This window comes from Myotis myotis, unplaced genomic scaffold, assembly GCF_014108235.1.
Source record: "Myotis myotis isolate mMyoMyo1 unplaced genomic scaffold, mMyoMyo1.p scaffold_m19_p_8, whole genome shotgun sequence".
NCBI lineage: Eukaryota > Metazoa > Chordata > Mammalia > Chiroptera > Vespertilionidae > Myotis > Myotis myotis.
This window is the reverse complement of record NW_023416390.1, coordinates 9,494,842-9,517,104: the sequence shown is the minus strand read 5'-3', so window position 1 is coordinate 9,517,104 and position 22,263 is coordinate 9,494,842. Positions and strand designations below refer to the sequence as shown.

Here is a 22,263-nt window from a genome sequence, read left to right as displayed (position 1 = left end):
AAAAAGACAAAAGGTGGGGCAAGAAACACCGCCTTGGGTCAACAAAAAGCTGGAATAACAGCCACTGGTCAAGCCAGGGCCTGCGTGCTCCAAACTTGATCCACGCAGCTGCGAGCAGCGTCTACACACGCTCGCCACGGGGCTGGTAGAACTTCCCCCCAGGAGAGCTGCGTTTCGCTGTGGCCCCACACCCTACCAGACACGGCTGTTTTAAACAACTCCACAAATTCTTTGGTACTCCTCCCTTAAAAAGACACAGAGTCATCTGCTCCCCTTGAAATGTGGACCACACTTGGTAACTGGTCTTTACTAGTAATTGTTGGACTGTGGCAGAAGGGAGACTGTGACCTCCCAAGCTGGATCCCAAAAAGGCCATGGCTTCCACCTGGCTCTCTCTCGCTTCTGAACTGCTCACTCTCGGGGCAGCCAGCTGCCATGTCCTGCGAACACTCAAGCAGTCCCAGGGGAGGCCCGCAGGGGGAGCGAAGGCCTTGCAACCACTCCCCAGCCACGTGGGTGAGGCCTTGAGAAGGTCTTGGGATCTCACACCTCCCTGGCTGACCTCTGACCCTCCCTCCTGAGGGACCCTGGGCCAGAACAGCCAGTGAAGCAGCTCATAACGCCCTACTCACAGAAATTTGTTCTTCTAAGCCTCTATGTTTTGGAGTGATTTGCACACATTCTCAGATAAATAATTCATCAGCTAAGTCCTCTTCTCTCCTGCCAGGAAAAGGAAAAGGCTATAACCATGACTTAAGACTACTTCCTTTTATCCTCTGCCTAGCCCACAGATAAGGTGAGAAAACGAATTTTATATATCACATAATAATGAAGGGATATAAAAAAGGTGCCCATCTCCTTAAAACCCTATGAGAAATAAGCATTAGCAGGGAAACGAAGGGCATGATACACAGGGGGCTGACATCCTATTAAATAGCTCGCTTGTCCTCAGAGTCTGTGTAGCAGAGGCGGCTAGCCCTGCGCCCTGGCCCTTGCCTGTTGGGTGGGCAAGGCTCCCGCCCCAGCAGAGCGCTCAGGCTGGAACCAAAAGTGTCCCCTAAGAAAGCCTGACTAGGTCCCCAGTTCCATCCCCAGTTGTATTCCAAATGGTTCCTTTCTCTGCAAAGGACCCAGAGCTCTCATGATCCCCTCTAGGGGGCAGGAGCAAACAGGGAAACAGCAGCCTCAACACTGTTTACTTGTTAGCTCAGAGAGATGATTCACTTCCTCCGAGACCCTCCCTTCCGGAGAAATTCCCTCCTTTATGAAAGTCCTGGGAAGGAAGCCAGTCTCGCCCTAGCTGACGTGGGCTCAGTGGATAGAGCGTCGCCCCAGGACTGAGGGTCCGGTATGTACCTCGGTTGCAGCCTTGATCCGGGAGGCTCTCTCACATCAATCAATGTTTCTCTCTCTGTCTCTCCCCTTCCCTTCCACTCTCTCTAAAAATAAATGGGAAAATATCCTCAGGTGAGATTAACAACAACAACAAAAAGCCTAGTTTCTTCCTATGCTGTTACACAGGGGTACGGTCAGGACAGCTGTCTGGTGCCTTTATTGGGCTCCTGTGGGTTCCTGCGAGGACAGCAGCTGCCACATGGCTGTGAGCAGGCAGCTGCATGGCACAGGGCAAAAGAGGAACCAGCCTTGGAATCACAAGATCTGAGTGTAAGTTCCGCTCCCCACCTACCTGCTGGGCCTGGGCTTTGCCTAGTCCTGAAAGAGGACTGACTTACCCAGCAGTGGGGCTAAGAGAGGGGTGGGGGCCCGAGGTCAGGGCAAGGGGTCCTTACCTAATAGAACCAGAGAAAAAAGGCTAAAGCTGGAGGGGAAGCCAAGACCCACACAGGTCCCCAAAGCCGAGAACGGGACAATAAGAACAGCAAGTCTGGACGGGCCTCAGACCACGATGGCGCACCCTTTAAACATCCCTCTGGAAAGGCAGTCACTTGGAGACCAGCCTGCCGTCACGGCCGTAAAGTCACATCTCTCCTCTACCAGACGGCGAGGTGGCACGATGTCAGCTGGGAACTGCAACGTTGTTGGGCCAGCAAGAACACGGAGATAGCCCAGTCTCACGTACAGGATCAAGGGGGCGGTCACAGTGTGACACTGAACAAGTTACAGCCTTAGTTTACTCATCTGTAAAATGGGATTAGCACTGATGCCTATACTACTAGTATGCGCTTCAAAAGGGAGCAGTGGGGATCCGAGGGGGTTTCTGCCAAGATGCTTTGGACACTGTGCGTGCTTATGAATATAAGGCAGTAAATTTAAAGAAAATCAAGGCAGGCACTTCCAATCACAAAGCACGAGCCTGCGGGTGCCTCTCATGGAATCTGCCTCCTTAGCACCCAGAGAAAGGTCTCCGCCTCTGAAACTGAGATGGGCTCAGAGTAGTCAGTCTGTGTCCTCACATAGCACCGTGACTGCCTGCGCCTTCCCCGCAAATAGGGGAACAACAGCTTGGGGACTGAGTGCAAAAGAAACTTGAACAAACCAGTTCCACATTCGAAATGCCCTGGAAATTCCGCTCCTGACCCAGCACTATCTTTGTAAACTTGAATTGTTCTTCAGAAACCGCATTCCGGGAAAGGGGGGGGGGGGGTTCCTTCCGGCCACGCAGTGAGAGCGTGGCTCTTGGTGAGCCGCCAGCCCCGCCGCCAAGCACCCCCACCGCCCGCCTCTGGCTTTCTCATCTCCTGCTGCTCTGCTGGAAGAGCATGTTTACTTATTCAAGATCACAAGGGAAGCAGCAGCTGCTAGAAAAATCCCAGTCTCCGCCTGGCTAAAAAGTACAGGGACATCTTCCAGCTTTTCAGAAGGAGCAGGGAGAAAAGAGAGAGGGCGAAACACTTCTTAACGTCTTTTCGTCAGGAGCCTACACACCAACCAGACCAGCGGTTCTCAACCTTCCTAACGCCGCGACCCTTTCATACAGTTCCTCATGTTGTGGTGACCCCCAACCATAAAACTATTTTCGTTGCTACCTCATAGCTGTAATTTTGCTACTGTGATGAATCGCAATGTAAATATCTGATATGCAGGATGTATTTTCAGGGGTCGCGACCCACAGGTTGAGAACCGCTGAACCAGAGCTTTAGATCGAGGCCCCGAGTTCACCTGTCTGTGACCTGATTCATTCCCTTCTCCACTCCGCGAAGCAGGGCCTGGCACAGACGACACAACTCCACGACCGGCTTTTTAATTCTACCAAACGGAGACAATTAGCCCCAAGTCCCTACGCCTCCGTGTCTGCTCCAAGGGGAGGTCACTGTTCTCTGTGAGGATGCGCCTCAAGAACAAGCCACCAAAAAAATCACCTTATCGTCGTTCGCAGCGCGGCTCTGAGACCAGACTGCACCTCATTGCCTCCATATTTGCTTCACACAGGACCAAGCATGGGGCTTTGCATAGAGGAGGTGCTCAATAAACATGTATGGGATAAAGGAAGAATAAACCTATAAATGTTTGGGGGACTTGTACTCTCTGGGTAAAAATCTTTTTTTTCTTTTTGAGGACAGAAGATAGGTAGGTATAAGAGCGTCTGCTAAATTCTGCAGTACAGATAAATGGTTTTAGAATCGCGCTGAGATTAGAAGACCGTATTCCTTCATTCACCCGCCAAATATTTATTGGGCTCCAATGTGCCAGGTGCTGTGCCAGGTATTGGAGACACAGTAAAAAAGATGGACAAGCCCCCCCCACCCCCACACACACACACACACACGGAACTTCCATTATAGCAAAGTAGCCAAGAGCAGAGGCTGTGGAGTCAAGCTTTCAAATTCCAGAGAAGTTAGGAAGGAAGTTGACCGTGTTCTGCTTGCTCACCTTGAAAATGGGGATAATAGTACCGACCTTACAGTATTATTTACGAAGATTAAGTGAGAATCCATGTGAAGGAATTAGCACATAGTCGAGTTTAAATCAATTTTCCACTCTGATCACCACCCCTCTCAAGTTAGTCATCATATGCCTGTTCGTCTCTTTCAGATCCCTTCTCTCAGTTGGCAATGTTTCTTACCAGACTCCTACACTCTTCCCAAATGTCCAACGTTAACCACATGACTAAGTTAACCAGGCAAGAGGCAAAGGAAACCGCAGGCATCCTTCTAGATGAGGCCCCAGGCTGCTCAGATGGAAATGAACACATGAGGGGCACTCTGCGTAATTAAGACCACTGCTAGTCAAAGGCCTCGGTGAAAATCTCCAGGAGGGCAGCTGGCAAGTGAAGGGCTGGAGGCCTAGGGAGAAGGTGAGAAGAGACCGTGCCTTCCACTCGTTATATATATATATATGTATGTGTGTGTGTGTATATATAATTGATTTTTTTACAGAGAGGAAGGAAGAGGGATAGAGAATTAGAAGCATCAATGAGAGAAAAACATCAACCAGCTGCCTCCTGCACACCCCCTATTGGGGATGTGCCTACAACCAAGGTACATGCCCTTGACCGGAATCAAACCTGGGACCCTTCAGTCCGCAAGCAGATGCTCTATCCACTGAGCCAAACTGGTCAGGGCCCATTCATTTTAATCAACACTCTGCAGGGGCTCTGAGTCTCATCTGGGCTTACAATGGACCTGGGGTCCCTCAGCAGATAAACCCACAGCACAACAGGAGTAGGGTGTGCTGTCTTGTTGCTTAGCTGTTCATTGGCCACCTGAGCCCAGGAGGGGTTGTAAGAGAGGCCTCACGCCCTGTTATTTGTTTTGCTCCCAGAGGCAGGGAGGGCTTGAGTCAAGGAAGCAGACATACAAATGCACCAAAGGCCAATACCTGCTCCTACCTCAGGCCAAAGACACAGGTGCCCCGGGCTCCCCCCCACTTCTACCCTCCTTCCCATCCTCTCCAATCAGGTCTTTCTCCTCCCTCACCCGCCCCGGGCCCTGGCCTTGGACTCAGATTCTCTGTCTCTGCCAAGCCCGTTCACACTGATGACTGGTAGGAGTGGTCTGGCTAGCTTTCCACTTGGGTGTTTCCTCAGAAGTTGCAGCCTCTCAAGTTACCCCTCCATCCCACCCAGCTCCGGCCTGTGGGGACCTGCCCCACTCAGCCGGGCCCAGCACAGGCCTCAGCCCCCAGTTCTCTAGGCCCTCACTCGTCTGGGATCAGACTCCTTGTACCACACACAAAGCCATGCAAGTTCTAGCTTAGTGGTGTGCAACCAAAGTTAAACACACGAACTGGGAAAAGAATGTCAGCTGGCATTCAGTACCTGTTTACAGTGGACCAGGCACCACTCTAAGCCCAACCTTCCTGTGAGGTAGGTCCTGTTACTAATCCATTTTACAGAATAGAAACTGAGGCATAGAGAGGAAAATCGCCAGAGGTCACAAGCTAGCACATGACAGAGCCATCATTCATACCCATGCAGCAGTCATATTCCAGAGCCCAACTCTGACCGCACTCCTGAAATGCAGAAATACACAAATACACATTCAGTCCCTGCCGGCAAGAGGCCCATAACCCAGCACGGGAAGCAAGCACAGACAATGGGTTTTAGCCACAAATTCACAGCAGATCATGGCTTTATCTGTGTAATTCTCTTTATGCCAGATGTACATCCCGTGCCATGTGCGTCTGGGAACTCAAAGGAACGAAACGGAACTGATTAAAATGGAAAGCAGAAGAGCTACACCGTCTCTTTTAAAGCAGAATTTACTCATTGAGAAAATACGTGCTCCTCTTATGTGGGTACTAATGGCTACAAAAGGAAGGACACTTACTTATACCGAGAAACCAGCATTTCTCACATCTAACCAAAAATAGGACATGAGAAAGAGAGATCACATCAGAAATCCTGGGACATCCAGCTTAAGGGTTTCTAATTTGATCTTCTGTCAGATTCTCTGTCCATACATCTCTCCATGGTAACATTTTATGTGAGCCTAAAAGCTAGCTCTGGTTCATTCTGAGAGAATGTTGGAAAGCCGGAAGGAAACTGGGGAGACAGGACGACCAATCCTTTTAAGGAAGAGATAGGGAATTAAACATGTTATTCCACTTAACTAGCGTTTTCTCATTCTCTTTAGATGCATCACCAGTGACTGATGTCATTTGAGTCACCACAATTGGACAAAAGAATCAACCCAGATCCAAACAATGGTGGCACACACATAGCTCAGACTCAGGGCAACACCCACAGTGCAGAACTAAGTGACACACTGCCTCTGACAGAACACACACATCATATTTTTAATGTTCCCCAGAAAAACGTTCACGGTCTCTCTGGGTGAATGATGAGGCATCTGGTAATACTGAAACCCAGAAAGCCTTCCATCCCACCACCCTCCCCGGGCCCAGGACTCCTCTCTGCCACAGCATCCAGCATGGGAAGACAAGGCTAAAGCTCAGCAACTTGCACAAACTACGCCTTTGTGCCGGACAACATGCTCTGTGTTCCCCAGATCCCCTTTCAGTTTCCTCCTGACACACAGCTAGACTGAGTTCTTTGTCTGCTGGGGTTGGGTGAAGCCATACAAGTGAGTTTGCCCAGTGGAATGTGGGGTGGAAATGATGCAGACCATCTGGCTGCTGTGTCTCGATGATTCAGCATCGACCTATGAACCAGAAGGTCACATGCCTGGGTTGCAGGCTCGATCCCCAGTGTGGGGGGAGCGGGGAGGACGCCGATCTCTCATCATCGATGTTTCTATCTTTCTACCCCTCTCTCTTCCTCTCTCTCCAAAAATCAATAAAAACATATTTTTAAGAAATTGGGCATACCACTCTGAGGCCTGGTCCCCAAATGCATGTGGGATCATGCATTCCCTTCATCCACCAGCCAGACAGAGAGGTTCCTGTGGGAAACTCCAGGGTCTCCAAAGATGGAGCCACTAAATAACCACATGGAACCCCAGCCCAGCGGTTTTCAACCCTTTCCATCTCATGGCACACAGAGACCAATGACTAAAATTCTGCGGCACACCAAAGAACTGTTTCTGCTGATCTGACCAAAAAAAAAAAAAAGAGGTATAATTTTTTTTGCTACTGTGGTGTTAGCTGTTCTCATTTTTTTATCTGACAATCTAAGGGAAAAGAGGTCAGCGCCCCTGGCTAAATATAGTCAGGTATGGCATGTTGTAAACATCCTTGCAGCGCACCACTTGAAAATTCGCTGCCTTAGCCCAATCCACACTGGACTGTGACCTGAAAGGGAAACTCCCCTTCATGGAGAGGTGGGCAGTGGTCTGCGAGAGCCGCGAGTGCTCCTCAGGCCAGCGGGTGTAGCCTGCCTGTGCCGTGGCCTCACTCTGGAGGCAGCAGTTACCCTACAGCAGCCACACCTACCTGTGTCGTTGCCGATGCAATCCAGTATCAGGCAGATTCCCAAGGGCTTGCTCTGCATCTTGTACCTGTCCTCTGGGATGGGCTGGAAAACAAAGCAGGGATTGTTAAAGACTCTGGCACCGCTGTTTCCGCAAGGTCTCCCCTGTGTGCCAACTTTCCTTCTGGATTTTCTTAAACAGCCCTTGGGCAGGAAGTCAGTCAACAGACAGAGCCTGACGTAGTCACAGTTGACATTTCCATTTAATATCAAATGGTTCCTCTATTCAGGGAATGTGCTTCAGACAACAAGCTATTTCTGTTTTTATTTCATTTTAAGGAGAATCACAGTCTCTTTACATGTGTCCTAGCTTTGCAGGAGAAACATCATTTGAAACAGAGAGAAAAGATGGGTCACATATTTCTCAGGAACCTCAGTTTGTACAAGTGCTATCAAACGAGTACAAAAGGCGGCCCCCTATTGCCTCTCCTTACAGAGGTTATCAGCCCAAGAAAAAGCAAGTCAAGGCTCAGTGTCTGGGCTTCCTGGTACACTCAGGAATGACTCAGCTGACCAGGGACGTGGCCCTTGGCATTTCTCTGCATTCCAAAGTTCACAAACACAATCCACTCCAGCATTTTTCTCTTCGCTATGTCCACGGTTCCCTTTCAGAAGAATTCTCAGGAGACTGACGCTCTCAGAATCCTATCACTGTCACTAGAAATTCTTAACGGACAGATATTTTTAAAGAAGCCAGTGTTCTCCACAGAGCGTGTGCGTGCGGTGCCATCCCAAATGAGAAAATGGATTCTGTACCCGAGGCAGGAATGCTCCTGATTCTTGAACGGACGTCTTCACTGGTTCTCCTGCGGGATGAGAGGGAAATCACTTAAAAGCTGAAGGAGATTTAGCCCACTCCATGCTGGCTGCGTTTCTTCATATCACAAGTGTCTCTTCCCCTATTTCTTCCCCCCACTATCTCTTCTCTCCTCAGCCATACTCAGCCCCAGGGTTCCGACCCTGCACTGTGAAACCTAACCGATATACCCGGCCAGCATGGCTCAGCAGTTGAGCATCGACCCAGAAAACCAAGAGGTCGCTGGTTCGATTCCAGGCCAGGGCACATGTCCACATTTCTGGCTCAATCCCCAGTGGCAGCCCATCAATGATGTTCCTCTCTCATCGATGTTTCTATCTCTCTCTCCTTCTCCCTCTCCCTCTCCCTTCCTCTCTTTGTAAAAATCAATAAAAACATATTTTTAAAAAAGAAAACCTGATAAGGTAACCCAAGTTTCTGTGCTAAAGAAGGGTCATGTAGAAAAACTGCTTAAGTAGCAAGTGAGAGAAGGCTTCTCCAGGTGAGGACCAGGTAACTGCTGAGTTTTTAACTTGAGAATCTAATACCTTCACCACCAACAATACCAATAGCTTTCCTACCTGTGCTAAAACTGTGGGCAACACCCAAGGGAACAGCCTTAGAGACTGAACAGATGGCCAGGTTTTCTTAGCCCAGTGATACTGGGAGATCGTAGCATTAAATGTCAATGGCAAGATCGGGGACAGTGAGCTTAGCAAATGTAGGTGAGCCTACAGCACATTTTGTTAGATAAAAATGACTTTATTAGCCCAGGGAGGTAGAGAAATGATCAGTTTTAAGGCCATAAAGGGCTGGCACGAACCCTAGCACCATGACAAACAAGCTCTGTGAACTTGGGCAAGTTTCTTCCTGAAGTCTCAGGGGATTTTTAAATCTCTAAGGTGAACAAACCAAAATCTATACTACTGTTGCAAAAATGAGAAATAATGTCTAAAGACAGGCCAAGAAAATGCCAGGAATGATAAGGCTTGGGGGAAATGAGCATTTTCAAAGCTGTAAAAGTTGAATCACTCTTTTTAAAGAACAACTAGCAACACCCTTTAAAACAACATCCTGCTTCTAGAAGTTTATCTTATGAAAATAATAGAGAAAGTATGCAAAAATGTCAAGGACATCTACTGAAGGACTGCCCCAAGCTAGAAAGAAACTAAAAGTCTACCCATATGAAACAGGGTAAATAAATTATCCTATATAATAAAAGGGTAAAATGCAAATTGACCAAACGGCAGAATGACCAGTTGCTATGATGTGCACTGACCACCAGGGGACAGTCGCTCAACACAGGAGGTGCCCCCTGGTAGTCAGGGCACTCACACAGGGCTAATGGCTGGCAAGTGCAGTGGCCCGCCTCCACAGCAGCGCTAAAGATGTCCAACTGCGGCTTAGGCTGTCAGTTCGACATCTCCCTAGGGCTCCTGGACTGCGAAAGGGCACAGGCTGGGCTGAGAGGTGCCACACACCCCCCATCCCTCACAGTGCACTGGGCCTCTAGTGTCCATATAATGCAATACTATGCAATGTTAAAAAGGATAAGAGATCTTTATGTATTTGACATGAAAAGATATGCAGAATATATTGAGTAACAAATGGATTACTAAATATTATAATATTGATCCAGTATACTTAAAAATATGTATTTGTGTGCATATATTTATACATCTATATGTGAAAAATAAGAGTCTTAGAGGTATATAAATCAAACATTAATCAGATTATGTTGATACTTGTAATTAAGAGAAAATTTCACTTTGTCTTTTTGTATTTTAGCAATCATGGATTAACAGAATTTTTAAAAGCACAGAATGATCTCTGTAATATGCCTTTCTCCATTTAAGGCACCTAGTAAGAGCTTCATAAATTGTATCATCATCATTATCATCATTCAGATGAGATCTATTTAGAAATCCAAATTAATATGAATACGGGGCTTGATCATTTTAAACTTCTATTAGATTAAGGCCAAGAATGCGTTCTTCCTTTATTAGCAAATCAACCATGCCCAGGCCAAAGCAGCTCTCCCAGGATCACCAGGGTGTGGAGAGCTTCACTTACCTCGCCTGTGCAAGTCCAATCAAGAACAAACCTGCCATTAACGCAGTGGAAAGAACACAGATTGCTTTTAATTCCTATCCAGATCTACCAGGTTTCCTATTTCCCTTTAAACAGCATTCAGAATGCTAATGCTCACCACACCTCACCAGCGTTTTAAGAAATGCTGTCACTTCAGGAATCAATTCGCTCCTCTGTAGCTTTTCCTGGAGCACAGAATTTTAGGTATGAAATGACAGGCATGGGCTTCTCCATCTGGCTAATCAGGCAAAATGCTTTTCCGTTTCCAAGTGCACGCAGACAGCAGACAGGCTGCCACGCAAAGATAGCTTCCATCAGGCCACTGCCCTACTACAATGTTCACGATCTCCACTGCACACAGGACCAGGTCCAAGCTCCTCGGGTAAGACCGGGCCCTCCTTACCTGCCTAGCCATCCCTGCCTGCCTCCGGGAGTCCTGAGCCATCTCCAGGACTGCAGTGTGACTGACTCAGCCTCGCTTCAAGGAGGTCTCAAGACAAGCAAAAGAAATACACTTTTAAAAATAGGTGGGAGTGCGTGCTGCTGTCAGAGAGATGAGAGAGGTCATACAGGTTGAAATTACTAGTTTTTTAAATTGTATTTTTTTCCTTTCTTTTTAGGAGAGGGGGATGTCATCTATAGAGTACCTAGACTTATTAAATGGACTTGAACACAAGATCTTAGTAACCTTTCTTCTTCCTGCTGCTAGATATTTGGTTTAACGTGACTCATTAGATTAATGTTTAATGTGGCCTGGTTATTGTTTCATTTCAGGCAGAAATATATAGCCAAGAAGATGAAGCTGGGAGAGTAAGAGGTGTTTAAATTCAACTAAGTAAGTTCGGTAAGTAACTAGAAATGCCGATGAATACATTTTAAGAGTTTAACTGCATTGGGGGAGCTTTAATGAGACTGTATAGATAAAGAAAACAGCCAACTCTAAAAAAGAAAACATTTTGTACTAGAATTATCAAGTATTTACAAGAAAAAATATGAAGAGAAGTCAGTCTTACTTTGAATGTCAGGATGGCTCACCATGGGTCTTTGTCCTTTACTCCTCCCATTCTGAAGCTTCAAATATAAAGAATAAGGTCACAGTCCCTGTTAGTTTTTTCAGAGTCACATTATGTTACACCTCTTTAAATATTTCTATAGAATTTTTACCCAGGAAAAAACAAAAATATCACATTCACTGTTAAATTATCTAAAGAAGAAGAGCAAGAGCTATTAACTCCATGAATCCTACATCTTGTAGCCAAAGAACAAGGCAACTTTCTTTTCAAGAAGTGAAAATACAATTAACATGTAAATATGCTAAATTAGCATATTAGAATGTTTCAAAAGAGCTCAATAAAGTCAGCTGTCATGGTAATAGTAGAATTGCTATAAAAGCTCCAAGACAGCCCAACTAGGTGTGGCTCAGTGGTTGAGCATTGACCCATGAACAGGAGGTCATGGTTTGATTCCTGGTCAGGGCACATGCTCAATCCCCATTGGAGGGGAGGGGAAAGGGTGCACAGGAGGCAGCCAATCAATGTTTCTCTCTCATCATTGATGTTTTTATATCTCTCTCTCCTCCCTTCCTCTCTGAAATCAATAAAAAAAAAAAGAGTTCCAAGACAGAACAAGCTGTTGAAACATGCAATTGACCTTAAACCTGATCATTTAACACAGAGGCAATGTATGTATGGTTAAGAGTGGGAGTTCTAGCTCAAATAAACCTGGCTATAAATTTTGTTTCTGCCACTTACTAGCTATGTAACCTCAAGCAAGTTATTTAACCTTTATTTATCTGTTTCTTTATCCTCAAAATGAGGACAATAGTGGTACCTACCTTATACATTTTTGTGAAGGTTAAATGTATTCAAAGCACTCAGGACAGTACTTAGCACATGAAGTGCTTAGTCCAGTTACTGTTTTTCTGTAATTGCCTAGCTAAACATAAGCCACATGTGGGCTTGATTCTCGATAACAGCTACCACTTCTGAGGGCTACCGTGGGATTAATCAGAGAATTAAAGATTGAACCGACCCTTTCTTCTCAGATGACAGGTCCTGTGTAAGGTACACATCCCACATACTGTCAACCATCTGATACGCTCAGCTTTCAAATGACAGTTTCTCCACTGAAGCTATCCTAGCCAAAAGAGAGAAGTAGACTGTTCATTACACTGTCTTTAGCTAAGTCTGTGTGTCTAAAGTAAAGAAAAGCATGTAACCAGTGACGTAGCCACAGGTTGATGATATTAAGTAGAAGTTCAAGCTCCACATGGATATGCATTCATTTTTACATACTATTAAAGATATATAACATTAAGTCGAAGCTAGATTTAAGAAGCATTATACTGAGCCCTTATACGGTGTGGCTCAGGTGGTTGAGTGTCATCCCGTACACAGAAAGGTCAGCAGTTTGATTTCCAGTCGGGGCACAAGCCCATGGTGCATTCGGAAGGCAACAGATTGATGTTTCTCTCACATCAATGTTTTTCTCTCCCTCCTTCTCTCTCCCTCTCCCTTCCTCTCTCTCTAAAATCAATGTTAAAAATATATTTATTTTAAAAAGCATATTACAAAGAAATAAATGAAATTAAATAAGCATTATATTGCAGTGTCATACAACTTTTTTATTCTATAATATGTTGGTATCATGTGCCATTTAATGCCACCGTATCTATTTTTATTGATTTGAGAGAGAGAGGAAGGGAAAGGGATAGAGAGATAGAAATCTCGATCAGTTGCCTCCTGCGTGTCCCCCATGCAACCAGGGCATGTGCCCTGACCAGGAATCGAACCGGGGACCTCTTGGTTCAGGGGTTGATGCTCAACCACTGAGCAACACCAGCTGGGCTGCCACCATAACTTTTAAAGCACTTTTGCAGCCATGTATGAGTTAATATCTAGGTATCCGGCTCCTAAATCTTGTGAGAAATTCACTGAATTCATGTGCTACAGTGCCTGCTTATTAAATAAATGAATGATCAGGGTCACAGATTAATATAGCAAATTTAAGGAGAAGTTTACACATAGAGCATGTGAGTTCTCAATGGGCTACAAAGATAGTGAATACAATTACTTTCATTAACAAAATAGAAAGACAATAGTAAAAATGGGGCAGACTTTTAACTAAGAATGGTGACATAATTGATATTAGAGAGACAATAGCAGAGAAAGCTCAGAAAACCTGAGTCAGCATCCTAAATCAGTTTTGTCTCATCATTTAATATCACAGAGGTTCAGAAAGACAAAAGCAAGCATAATTGGTTCTTGGAAAACGACAGACATATCTAAGCGATGGTGTATCTAGTACGTAGTTTAGTACATACACCTCGGTGTAGAGGAAGGCACAGGGGCTGGGCCCAGTTCTGGTGAGAGCTGGAGGTGGGCAATCACTCAGCGTTCTTTAGGACTATGTTTTCGTATTTATTCAGTGAGGGGGCTGGACAGTATAATCCTCATCATCCCTTTCAGCTCTGAAATTCTATTGCTCAGTGGCATCTCTTACAGCTCATGTTCTTCATGAAGCTATTTCTATCATAGGGGTAGTTAATGTTTTCATCACATACTTTTATGAAAGTCTTTATCATTTAACCATGAAATTGCACTCTGATCTACGTCCTCATTACAAATTCCACATATCTTTATATGAGGATGAGGATGAGATTATACTAAGATAGACTTCTCAGAATAAAACATACTTATGTTCACAGATCAATAACATCTCTCGCCCTGGCCGGGTTTGCTCAGTGGTTAGAGGGTTGGACTGCGGACTGAAAGGTCCCAGGTTTGATTCTGGTCAGGGGCACATGCCCTGGTTGTGGGCTCTGTCCCCAGTGGGAGGCTTGCAGGAGGCAGCCGATCCATGATTCTCTTACATCATTGATGTTCCTCTCTCTCCCTCTCTGTCCTCTCTGAAATTAATAAAAATATATTTTTTTAAAAATCTCTCAATAACAAAAATGAAAGGGTTAATCAAGAAACAGGGCTAACTCAGCAGGGGCTAACAAAAGAAAGCTCGGTTCTGCAAGCCTAAGCCTTGCACACAACATGATCCCCTTGAGTGGTTATTTTACAGAAATTCCTGAAGACCATAACTCCTGCGCAGCCCCCAGGAAGGACAAAGGGCAAGGCCGTAAAACTACGACCAACAACGGACTGGGCAAGGTCCCGATCCGGGCAAGGTCCTGATCCGTGTGTCACCCTAAAGCTATCTGCAAGCGCTCCCTACGCGCATAAAAAGCCTGCTCCCTCCCCATTCGCCACTGATTTCTTTTTCAAACTCAGTCCACCTGCACCCAGGTGCCTTGAGTAAATATCTTTTTGACTACACTGAGCCTTGAGTCAGTTCTGTGAGATCCCGGCCCAACTCTGAACCTTTCAAAAAACACTTTTGCTGACATCATTAAAATAAGCTCAATAAAAAGCAAATGCCCAGAGAGGTAAATACAAAAGTATTTATTTGGAATTATTTTTTGTCAAAACAAAAGATTAGAAATAAGTTGTTACATATATATGTTTTATATACATAGGCACATTTCTACCACAATTTTTTCAAGTGTTAAGTAGAGTACATAGTGTAAGAATATATATTTTTTAATTAAATTTCTGAAGCTTTTTCATGCTGGGATTCCACACATTTGCTCCAGACTCACCCTTAAGTTATACGAAGGGTCCTTAATACTCAAGTTTGGGAGAGATGCCTGGAGGCCATTTACATAACTTGATTCTGCTCCTTGAGCTGTAAGCAGAAGAGAGTTAAGGTTTACCAACTATTATTAAATGAATCTCCAATGATAGCTCAGTACAAGGTCAATCATCATCTTTGAAAATACCCTAAACTTTCCAGCCACCTTACTTAATTCAAAATATCAGATCAGATGACTCTTCTTCCACCAGCATCATTAAGAAAGGACTAAAAATGTTACTCTTGTACTTAATCTTTTATCAGTCATTTGGGGTAGAATAGGAGGCAGGGGCGGGGAGGGGCAGTTCTGTAGATCTCTGGGTCTCAGCCATGTCCTTTAGGCTGTGACTCTGGGGGCAGTAGACTGCTAACAGGCCCCAAGCTGAGGCTGAGTCTAAAGGACAATGGGGGCGGGGGACATGCCAGAGAAGGCCAGCGTGAACCTGGTCCCCTTTACCAAGGGAGGGGTTTTCAGCAGAACAGATGCCCTTTTTCATGAGAAGATTTTGTGAAACTCAAAACATATGCAGGAAAGCAATGGAAGCCCAGTGACAAGATCCCACCCAGAGTTGTATGGTGATCAGGTCAAACGCTGGAGCAAGGCAGCAGGGCATATCCTCAAAAGCCCTGAATGTCCACAGCACCTCCACCAGGTACAGAAAATAGGGGTGCAAACTCTTTCTTGGAGGTGGGAATGTTAAGAACTGCTTGGTGGCATGTTGGAGAAGGCCAAGACTCTTGGGTCATGGGCGTGGGGCGATGAAGTCAGCAGATCTGGGATATGAAAGATATAAAGGGATATGATCTCTAATCACAGGCTATCAGGGGGCTGTGAACATTCAGGTGCTTTCCATCCACCCAACAATGGATATTTACCAACCAAATCTACCCTGCACAGGGTGCTTTCCTTAGACCACGGAAAGGCCAAAATTCTGCTTACCAGACTGCTTGTATTTCTGGATTTTTGTCTTCAGGTCTATTCTATGGATGTTCTTCAGACATTTTTCTAATAATTCCAATTGATCTGGAGCAACCAGATTTAGCTTCTCCAATTCCATCACAAGATCCAAGAAGCTCTAAGAGAGACACCAACAAGAAATAAATGTCAGTAGGGCTGACGATTAAGTCCCAAATGCAAAATTCAGGCTGTGGGTTTTTAACAGCAAGAAACGGTGACAAGGGGAGCTCCTTCAGACCTTCAGGGATCCTAAACTAGACTTCTCTGCTTGATAGGCCTTCCAGGGCCAGGTGCAAACTACTCTCCTGAAGTTTACTCAGCAAAGAGGCAGTGGGAAGTCTTTTGGTGGCCAACCTGTGTCTAGGTTGGGAATGGACACATGGCCATTTTGTGTCATCAAGGAATATGGTGAGAGAGCGGACCTAAAAATACAGTAAAATCCTCCCAAGCTGCTTCTCTTTCAAACAGGCTGGTGTTATTGTAAAAAAACACTAAGGGCCCTAGCCGGCTTGGCTCAGTGGATAGAGCATCAGCCCGCGGACTGAAGGGTCCCAGGTTCGATTCCGGCCGAGGGCACATGCCTGGGTTGCGGGCTCGTTCCCCAGTAGTGGGTGTGCAGAAGGCAGCTAATCAATGATTCTCTCTCATCATTGATGTTTCTATCTCTCTCTCCTTCTCCCTCCCTCTCTGAAATCAATAAAGAAATATATATTTTAAAAAAATTAAAAAAACACTAAGGGCTTTCCTAAAAAAGGAAGAGAGAAGGTAGTTTGGGGGAATCTTTTTACTAGGAAAACCCCAATGATACCGTTTTGAAGTTCCTCACATTTTTAATCAATGCTGGCCATTCCAACTCACTCTGATTCAGAGGATATGAGGAGGCAAAATTTCAAGGTCAGGGCATTTTGTTACTCAGGCATTGCCTTTGGTTTCACCTCCCTTCTGCTTAACATTTGTTTGCTGACGTGCTATTTTTATTCTAAAATAGAATAACCATGCCCTAGCCAGTTTTGCTCAGTGGATAGAGCATCGGCCTGGGGACTGAAGGGTCCCAGGTTCGATTCCAGCCAAGGACACATGCCCAGGTTGTGGGCTCGATCCCCAGTATGGGGCATGCAGGAGGCAGCCAATCAATGATTCTCTCTCCCTCTCCCTTCTCCCTTCTTCTCTGAAATCAAAAAAATTATATTAAAAAAAAACAACAACCCCATACTGTTCTCACTTTCTGCCTTCCCTCACCCCCAGCTTGGGCCTCCCTGCTCAAACGCCTGCTTCCCTCTCTTCACACCATAGAGAGTGTCCTCCAACTTCTGACGGGCTCTTGGGAATATTAACCAAGAAAAAGAAAACGCACCTTATCCTTGGCTGTCTTGCCTCGGCCCATATAATCCTTCATGAGAAAAATTAATGAGGACATATCAGATTTATCCAAATGTTCACCAATCTCAGCCATCAGCACCCTGTGAAACAGACAAGTTTCTTTAGTAAATTCAGGTTACCAGTCCCAGTGAGACCACCAAGAACCCGTGCCTCCTCTATGCCAACAATTGGTTAAAAGACTAGTTCTTGTCCCCATTTGAATGTGCCCCCCATAAGACAGAAAGCCTAGATCACCCCAGAAGGAGACCTTAAGGGAACTCCAAAAGATAACGCATCTTTTCCCGTTTTCAGTAGGAGATGGTACTTCTCTTTCCAAATAACTACTCTGAAAACAACTCAGAGAATAAAAACTTCCCTAAAGAATCCCCTAGCTCCCCCAGAAGTTATGAAGAAATAAGTAAAGAACCTGAATGACTAAGATGAAGACACAAATAGAATTGAAAATGATCTTCTCTGTTGAACAACCTCCCTGATGCTGATGCTGATGCTGATCCATGGACCATACTTTGAGTCACAAGATTCTAAAGCAAACACCCGGCTCACTCTGAAACTCAAAGTGTAAAGATCATGGAGAGCCTGGGGATTGTGACCGCAGAGGTCCTGCTCTAGAAAGCCCCTCCTAACTCAGTCAGTCACCTCTGCTCCAGTAAGAGCTACCATCATGCTTTATTGGGCTTAAGGGCTGTTTTCCCAATTAGACTCACAGAATCTTGAGTATGGAAGAGTCTTCACTTACTTTGCTCTAGCACTTTCCAAATACCAGGCTGGCATATATCAACCCACAAAAACAAAAGCTACTTAACAAATAAATAAATGTCCCTAGCCCAGTTTGGCTCAGTGGATAGGGCATCAGCTTGAAGACTGAAGGGTCCCAGGTTCGATTCCAGTCAAGGGCACATGCCCGGGTTGTAGGTTCGATCCCCAGAAGGGGGCATGCAGGAGGCAGCTGATCAATGATTCTCTCTCATCATTGATGTTTCTATCTCTCTCTACCTCTCCTTTGCTCTCTGATATTAATTTTAAAAAATACATTTAAAAAAATGAATACATAAATCTAGCACTCCCCTCCCATTGCCTGGCCTTTCTGCCAAAAGGCCCTGAGAAACTGCCTCCCCACTCACCAACCATAAGAAATAGTAAATGTTGAGTGCCCCCTAACTTATTCACAAAAACCCAGTTGGTGCCTCCCAAAAAGTTTTAAGGTTACTGATATTATATGATGGTTATGATGCTTGGAGAAGTGGAAAATGACCAAGAATAACAACAGCAACAATTTTTACATTCGCAGAGTGCTTTACAGTTTTAAAAGGTACTTCACATGCTAGATTATCACAATTGAGCCTCACAAACAACTTGTGAAATTAGGTATTTTATTATTCTTAGCTTTACCTCTAGGATAAAAAAGGCCCAACCAATGTTAGTGGCTGGATCAGCTAACCAGGCCTGCACCTGACAGTTTTGAGGCTTGAATCAGGACTTCAGACCTCAAGTCTCAGACACTTCCCAAGGCCCACATTGCTTTCAACTCTCTTTAATATATTTTTTAATAATACACATCATCTCCAACTATACATTATTGATATAATAAAGGCTGGTGGCCCAGCTGGTGTAATTCAGTGGATTGAGCATTGGCCCATGCACCAAGAAAGAGGTCACTGGTTCAATTCCCAATCAGGGCACATGCCCGGGTTTCGGGCTCAATATCCAGTAGGGGGTGTGCAAGAGGCAGCTGATTGATGTTTCTATCTCCCTCTCCCTTTCTCTCTCTCTCAAATCAATAAAAACATATGTTAAAAAAAAAAATAACTCAAGGCTGGTGGTCTGGAGAAAAAGGAACTGCTAATTTAAGCAGTTCCCAACAAGTTTTAAGGTTACTGATATTATATGATGGTTGGAGAAATGGCTTCTGTGCACCCCAGAACCTCTAAGAGCACTTTGTGTGAACAAAAGGAGCAACTTAAAGGCTGTATGAACTAAAGGGGACTCCAGCGGATGTTCCTCTCTGAAAGGGGATGAGATGTGGTCTTTCTTAGCTTGACATGTCTGGACATGGTAATTTCCATACTGAGGCTGGAATTTTCATACAGAAGCATCTGGAAGTAGGAACTTCCCAGAAACTCACAAGAAGGAAGTCCAAACCACTAGTTTCCTCAGGAACAATTAGAGTTCCACAAAGATCATCATCTGACTTGTTTCTATGTGTTTGGCTCTTTGTTTATCAGTTTATATTGTTCATTATATTCCACAAATGAGTGAGATCATGTGGTACTTATCTGACTTGTTATTTCCTTTCTCAATATGGAAAATTGCCAGTTCTGACATCATAGAAAATAATCTAACAGAGACCACTATAGATCTCACAGAGGCTGCAAGAATCACCAGGTCTTGGCCCAGGTGAAGCTCAGTGGGTTAGAGTGTTGCCCCGATACTCCAATACTATGCGGGCTGGTCAGGACACTTACAAGAATCAACCAATGAACGCATAAGTAAGTGAGACAAAAAAATCTCCCTCTCTCTTTCTCTCTCTCTCTCTCTCTCTCTCTCTCTCTCTCTCTCTCTCTCAAATCAATAAATTAAAAAAAAAATTTACTAGGTCTTAGTCGTGCCCATTTCTCTTACTCTATCCATAGGGCAAATACATATCATCTATCACTTCCACTGTCATTATGATCTACTACTACCCAACTATTAAAGAAAACACCATCTAGAAATTCAAAGAGCTTAAAGCAGTGGTTCTCAACCTTCCTAATGCCGCGACCCTTTAATACAGTTCCTCATGTTGTGGTGACCCCCAATTTCATTATTACAAATTGAACATAATTAAAGCATAGTGATTCATCACAAAAACAATGTGTAATTATATATATGTCTTAGGCGACCCCTGTGAAAGGGTCGTTCGACCCCCAAAGGGGTCGCGACCCACAGGTTGAGAACCGCTGTGCCTTAAAGGAATGAAGTAACATTATACAGCCGTTGGATCAGTGAGCAGAGGAAATAACGAAGCTGCTTTTCTCACTGTCCTTGTTTCTCTCGTTCAGAAGTCTCAACCACCTGCCTCCCTCCCAGCCTCAGCCTTACCTGTAGTCTGAAACAAGATGTGGGTGTCCGAGCAGGTGGGCCTCCACTGCCCTTTTGTCCATCTTCAAGATCCGCTTGAGCAGGTCAAACCGCCTCACTCTGTAGAGCAGCTCAGCCAGGCCCATGTGAGACAGCTTTCCTCTTTCATTTAAACTGTCCAAAAGGTCCCTGACGTTAAATGCGGACACATCTGCAACAACGTCTCGGCACAGAAACAGGAGCATCTCCCTCTCATCTTCATCGAGCGCCTCGTCAATCTGATGAATGACCTCAGCAAACATCCTGCAGAGTGCCTCGCAGGGGCAAGACGCCAGTCCAGTCAACAGAAGGCCATGAGGCCACTGACTTCATTTCTGATGGGCTTCTTCATTTCTTTCAGAATCCTTTCCAATGGAGGTGTTCTGTGGTTAAAAGGGAATTTTTTTAAAAATCTTCTTATCAAAGGAACTTATGCTTAAAATTCAAAATAGGGGCTTTTCCTTTCTTGCTGGTCTCCAGGAGATTAAATTCATATTGTGAAGTCTACAAAGAGCGACCCTCAATAGACAAACGGATCCAAAACCAAGACAAAGAAAATAATTTACATTTTAAGGCAAATAAAATCAGAGACAAAATTTCCCCCCAAAACACCCACACGCTTACCAGAAATTATTAGAATGTATGATGTGGTGAGGAATGTATGAAATCATACAAGAAGTTGATTAAACTTGGAAAGAAAATAGGTTGTGACTAAATGGCAAATTTTACTAGAGGAGGAAAAACCCAATTACTAAGCAGCTGAGAGGACAGACGAAACTGGCATCACAAGAGTTAACTTCCTCTTTCCGTGACCTAGCCCAGGCAAGCTGACACAAAGGGACCGGCCCTCTGTGGGGGATCAAAAATAATGGGAGAAAGAGGCATCTATTCCTACTTCTCCTACTTTAAAATCCCTCATTCTACCTGTACGTAACAAACCTTCACTGCCATCCTCCCAACGTCCCAGGCTTTTTTCACGGCTTCACCATGAATGCTTGTAGGACCCGCCACCACAGCTGAACCTTGTCCAGTTCTGATCCCCTCTTTGTGGCCACCCTCCCCCCTGGAAGTTCCAGGGCAGCAATTGTCACTAGAGTTCCTGACGGTACCAGTGGAAGGAAGGAAGTGGAACAGATGTGGGGAAAGATCCCAGTCCTGGGATGGGATCTGGGTGGGAGTGGTGGGGAGGCCATGCCATGGGTACATTCTGAACTTCTTTCAGTGGAACACAACCTATTTTCTTTCCAAGTTTAAGCTGCAAATGGCAGTCACCATCTATTCTAAAGTTTCATGGCTATGTTTTACGCTTAAAAATGTTAGTGTTCTGGGAGAGTAGTACCTAGTCTGTTTCTATCAGAGAACCTTGGGGGTTAAAAGCTAACCACAGCAAATAAATAACTGGAAACACAACCCAACTGCAAGGTGTTGTTGCTACATATTTGCATACAAGTATATTTATATACTTATGTAGCTAAACTTAGTGAAAAGAACACTGAATCTATTTTATTTATTTATAAATAATTTTTATTTATATATAATCTCAGTCCACAAAAGATTTGAGGCATCTTAAATAAAATTTCATAAGCAGGAAAATTTTATATACGTAAACAAAGGAAAAAATTAGGTTACAAAGTTGAAATGGGTTGGAGTGGTAAATACAATGCAAACATGCAGGCCAGAAAGGCCTAAACAGATTTTAGTAGGCTGTGAATTTGTCCCTGAGCTCCCTGGCAGTCAAAGCAAAAAGGGGTATTTGGGACATTAAATATATAGTTCTTGCTGTCAAAGAAAAGAAAAACAAAACAGATTCTTAGAGGAAGCACAATTTTCCTAAAATTCCAGAACTATCCATCAATGAAAATATTAAAGAGTCTGAAAGTAATAAAATTACATTTATTTTATTTCTTAAAATTTTTAAATATTTTATTTTAA

General features: G+C 44.7%; 1 protein-coding gene across 18 annotated transcripts in view; it reads right to left on the bottom strand.

Annotated features, from left to right (window-relative positions):
• CFLAR (CASP8 and FADD like apoptosis regulator) overlaps positions 1–22,263 on the bottom strand; it is a 44,446-nt gene that overhangs the window by 9,202 nt on the left and 12,981 nt on the right. For 11 of the 18 annotated variants that reach the window (XM_036319867.1, XM_036319868.1, XM_036319869.1 and 8 more), the window contains 7 exons: positions 20,314–20,714; positions 17,210–17,315; positions 15,838–15,973; positions 14,866–14,951; positions 11,231–11,288; positions 8,087–8,136; positions 7,294–7,375 (listed from right to left, as the gene is read on the bottom strand). In XM_036319867.1, coding sequence (XP_036175760.1) covers positions 7,294–7,375; positions 8,087–8,136; positions 11,231–11,288; positions 14,866–14,951; positions 15,838–15,973; positions 17,210–17,315; positions 20,314–20,594 — 799 coding nt within the window. In that variant the 5' untranslated portion in view covers positions 20,595–20,714. Of the gene's footprint in view, positions 1–688; positions 721–7,293; positions 7,376–8,086; positions 8,137–11,230; positions 11,289–12,248; positions 12,354–14,865; positions 15,600–15,837; positions 15,974–17,209; positions 17,316–20,313; positions 20,715–20,955; positions 21,235–21,270; positions 21,823–22,263 lie in introns of those variants that run through there. The other 7 variants (XM_036319871.1, XM_036319873.1, XM_036319878.1 and 4 more) reach the window with 7 other exon arrangements.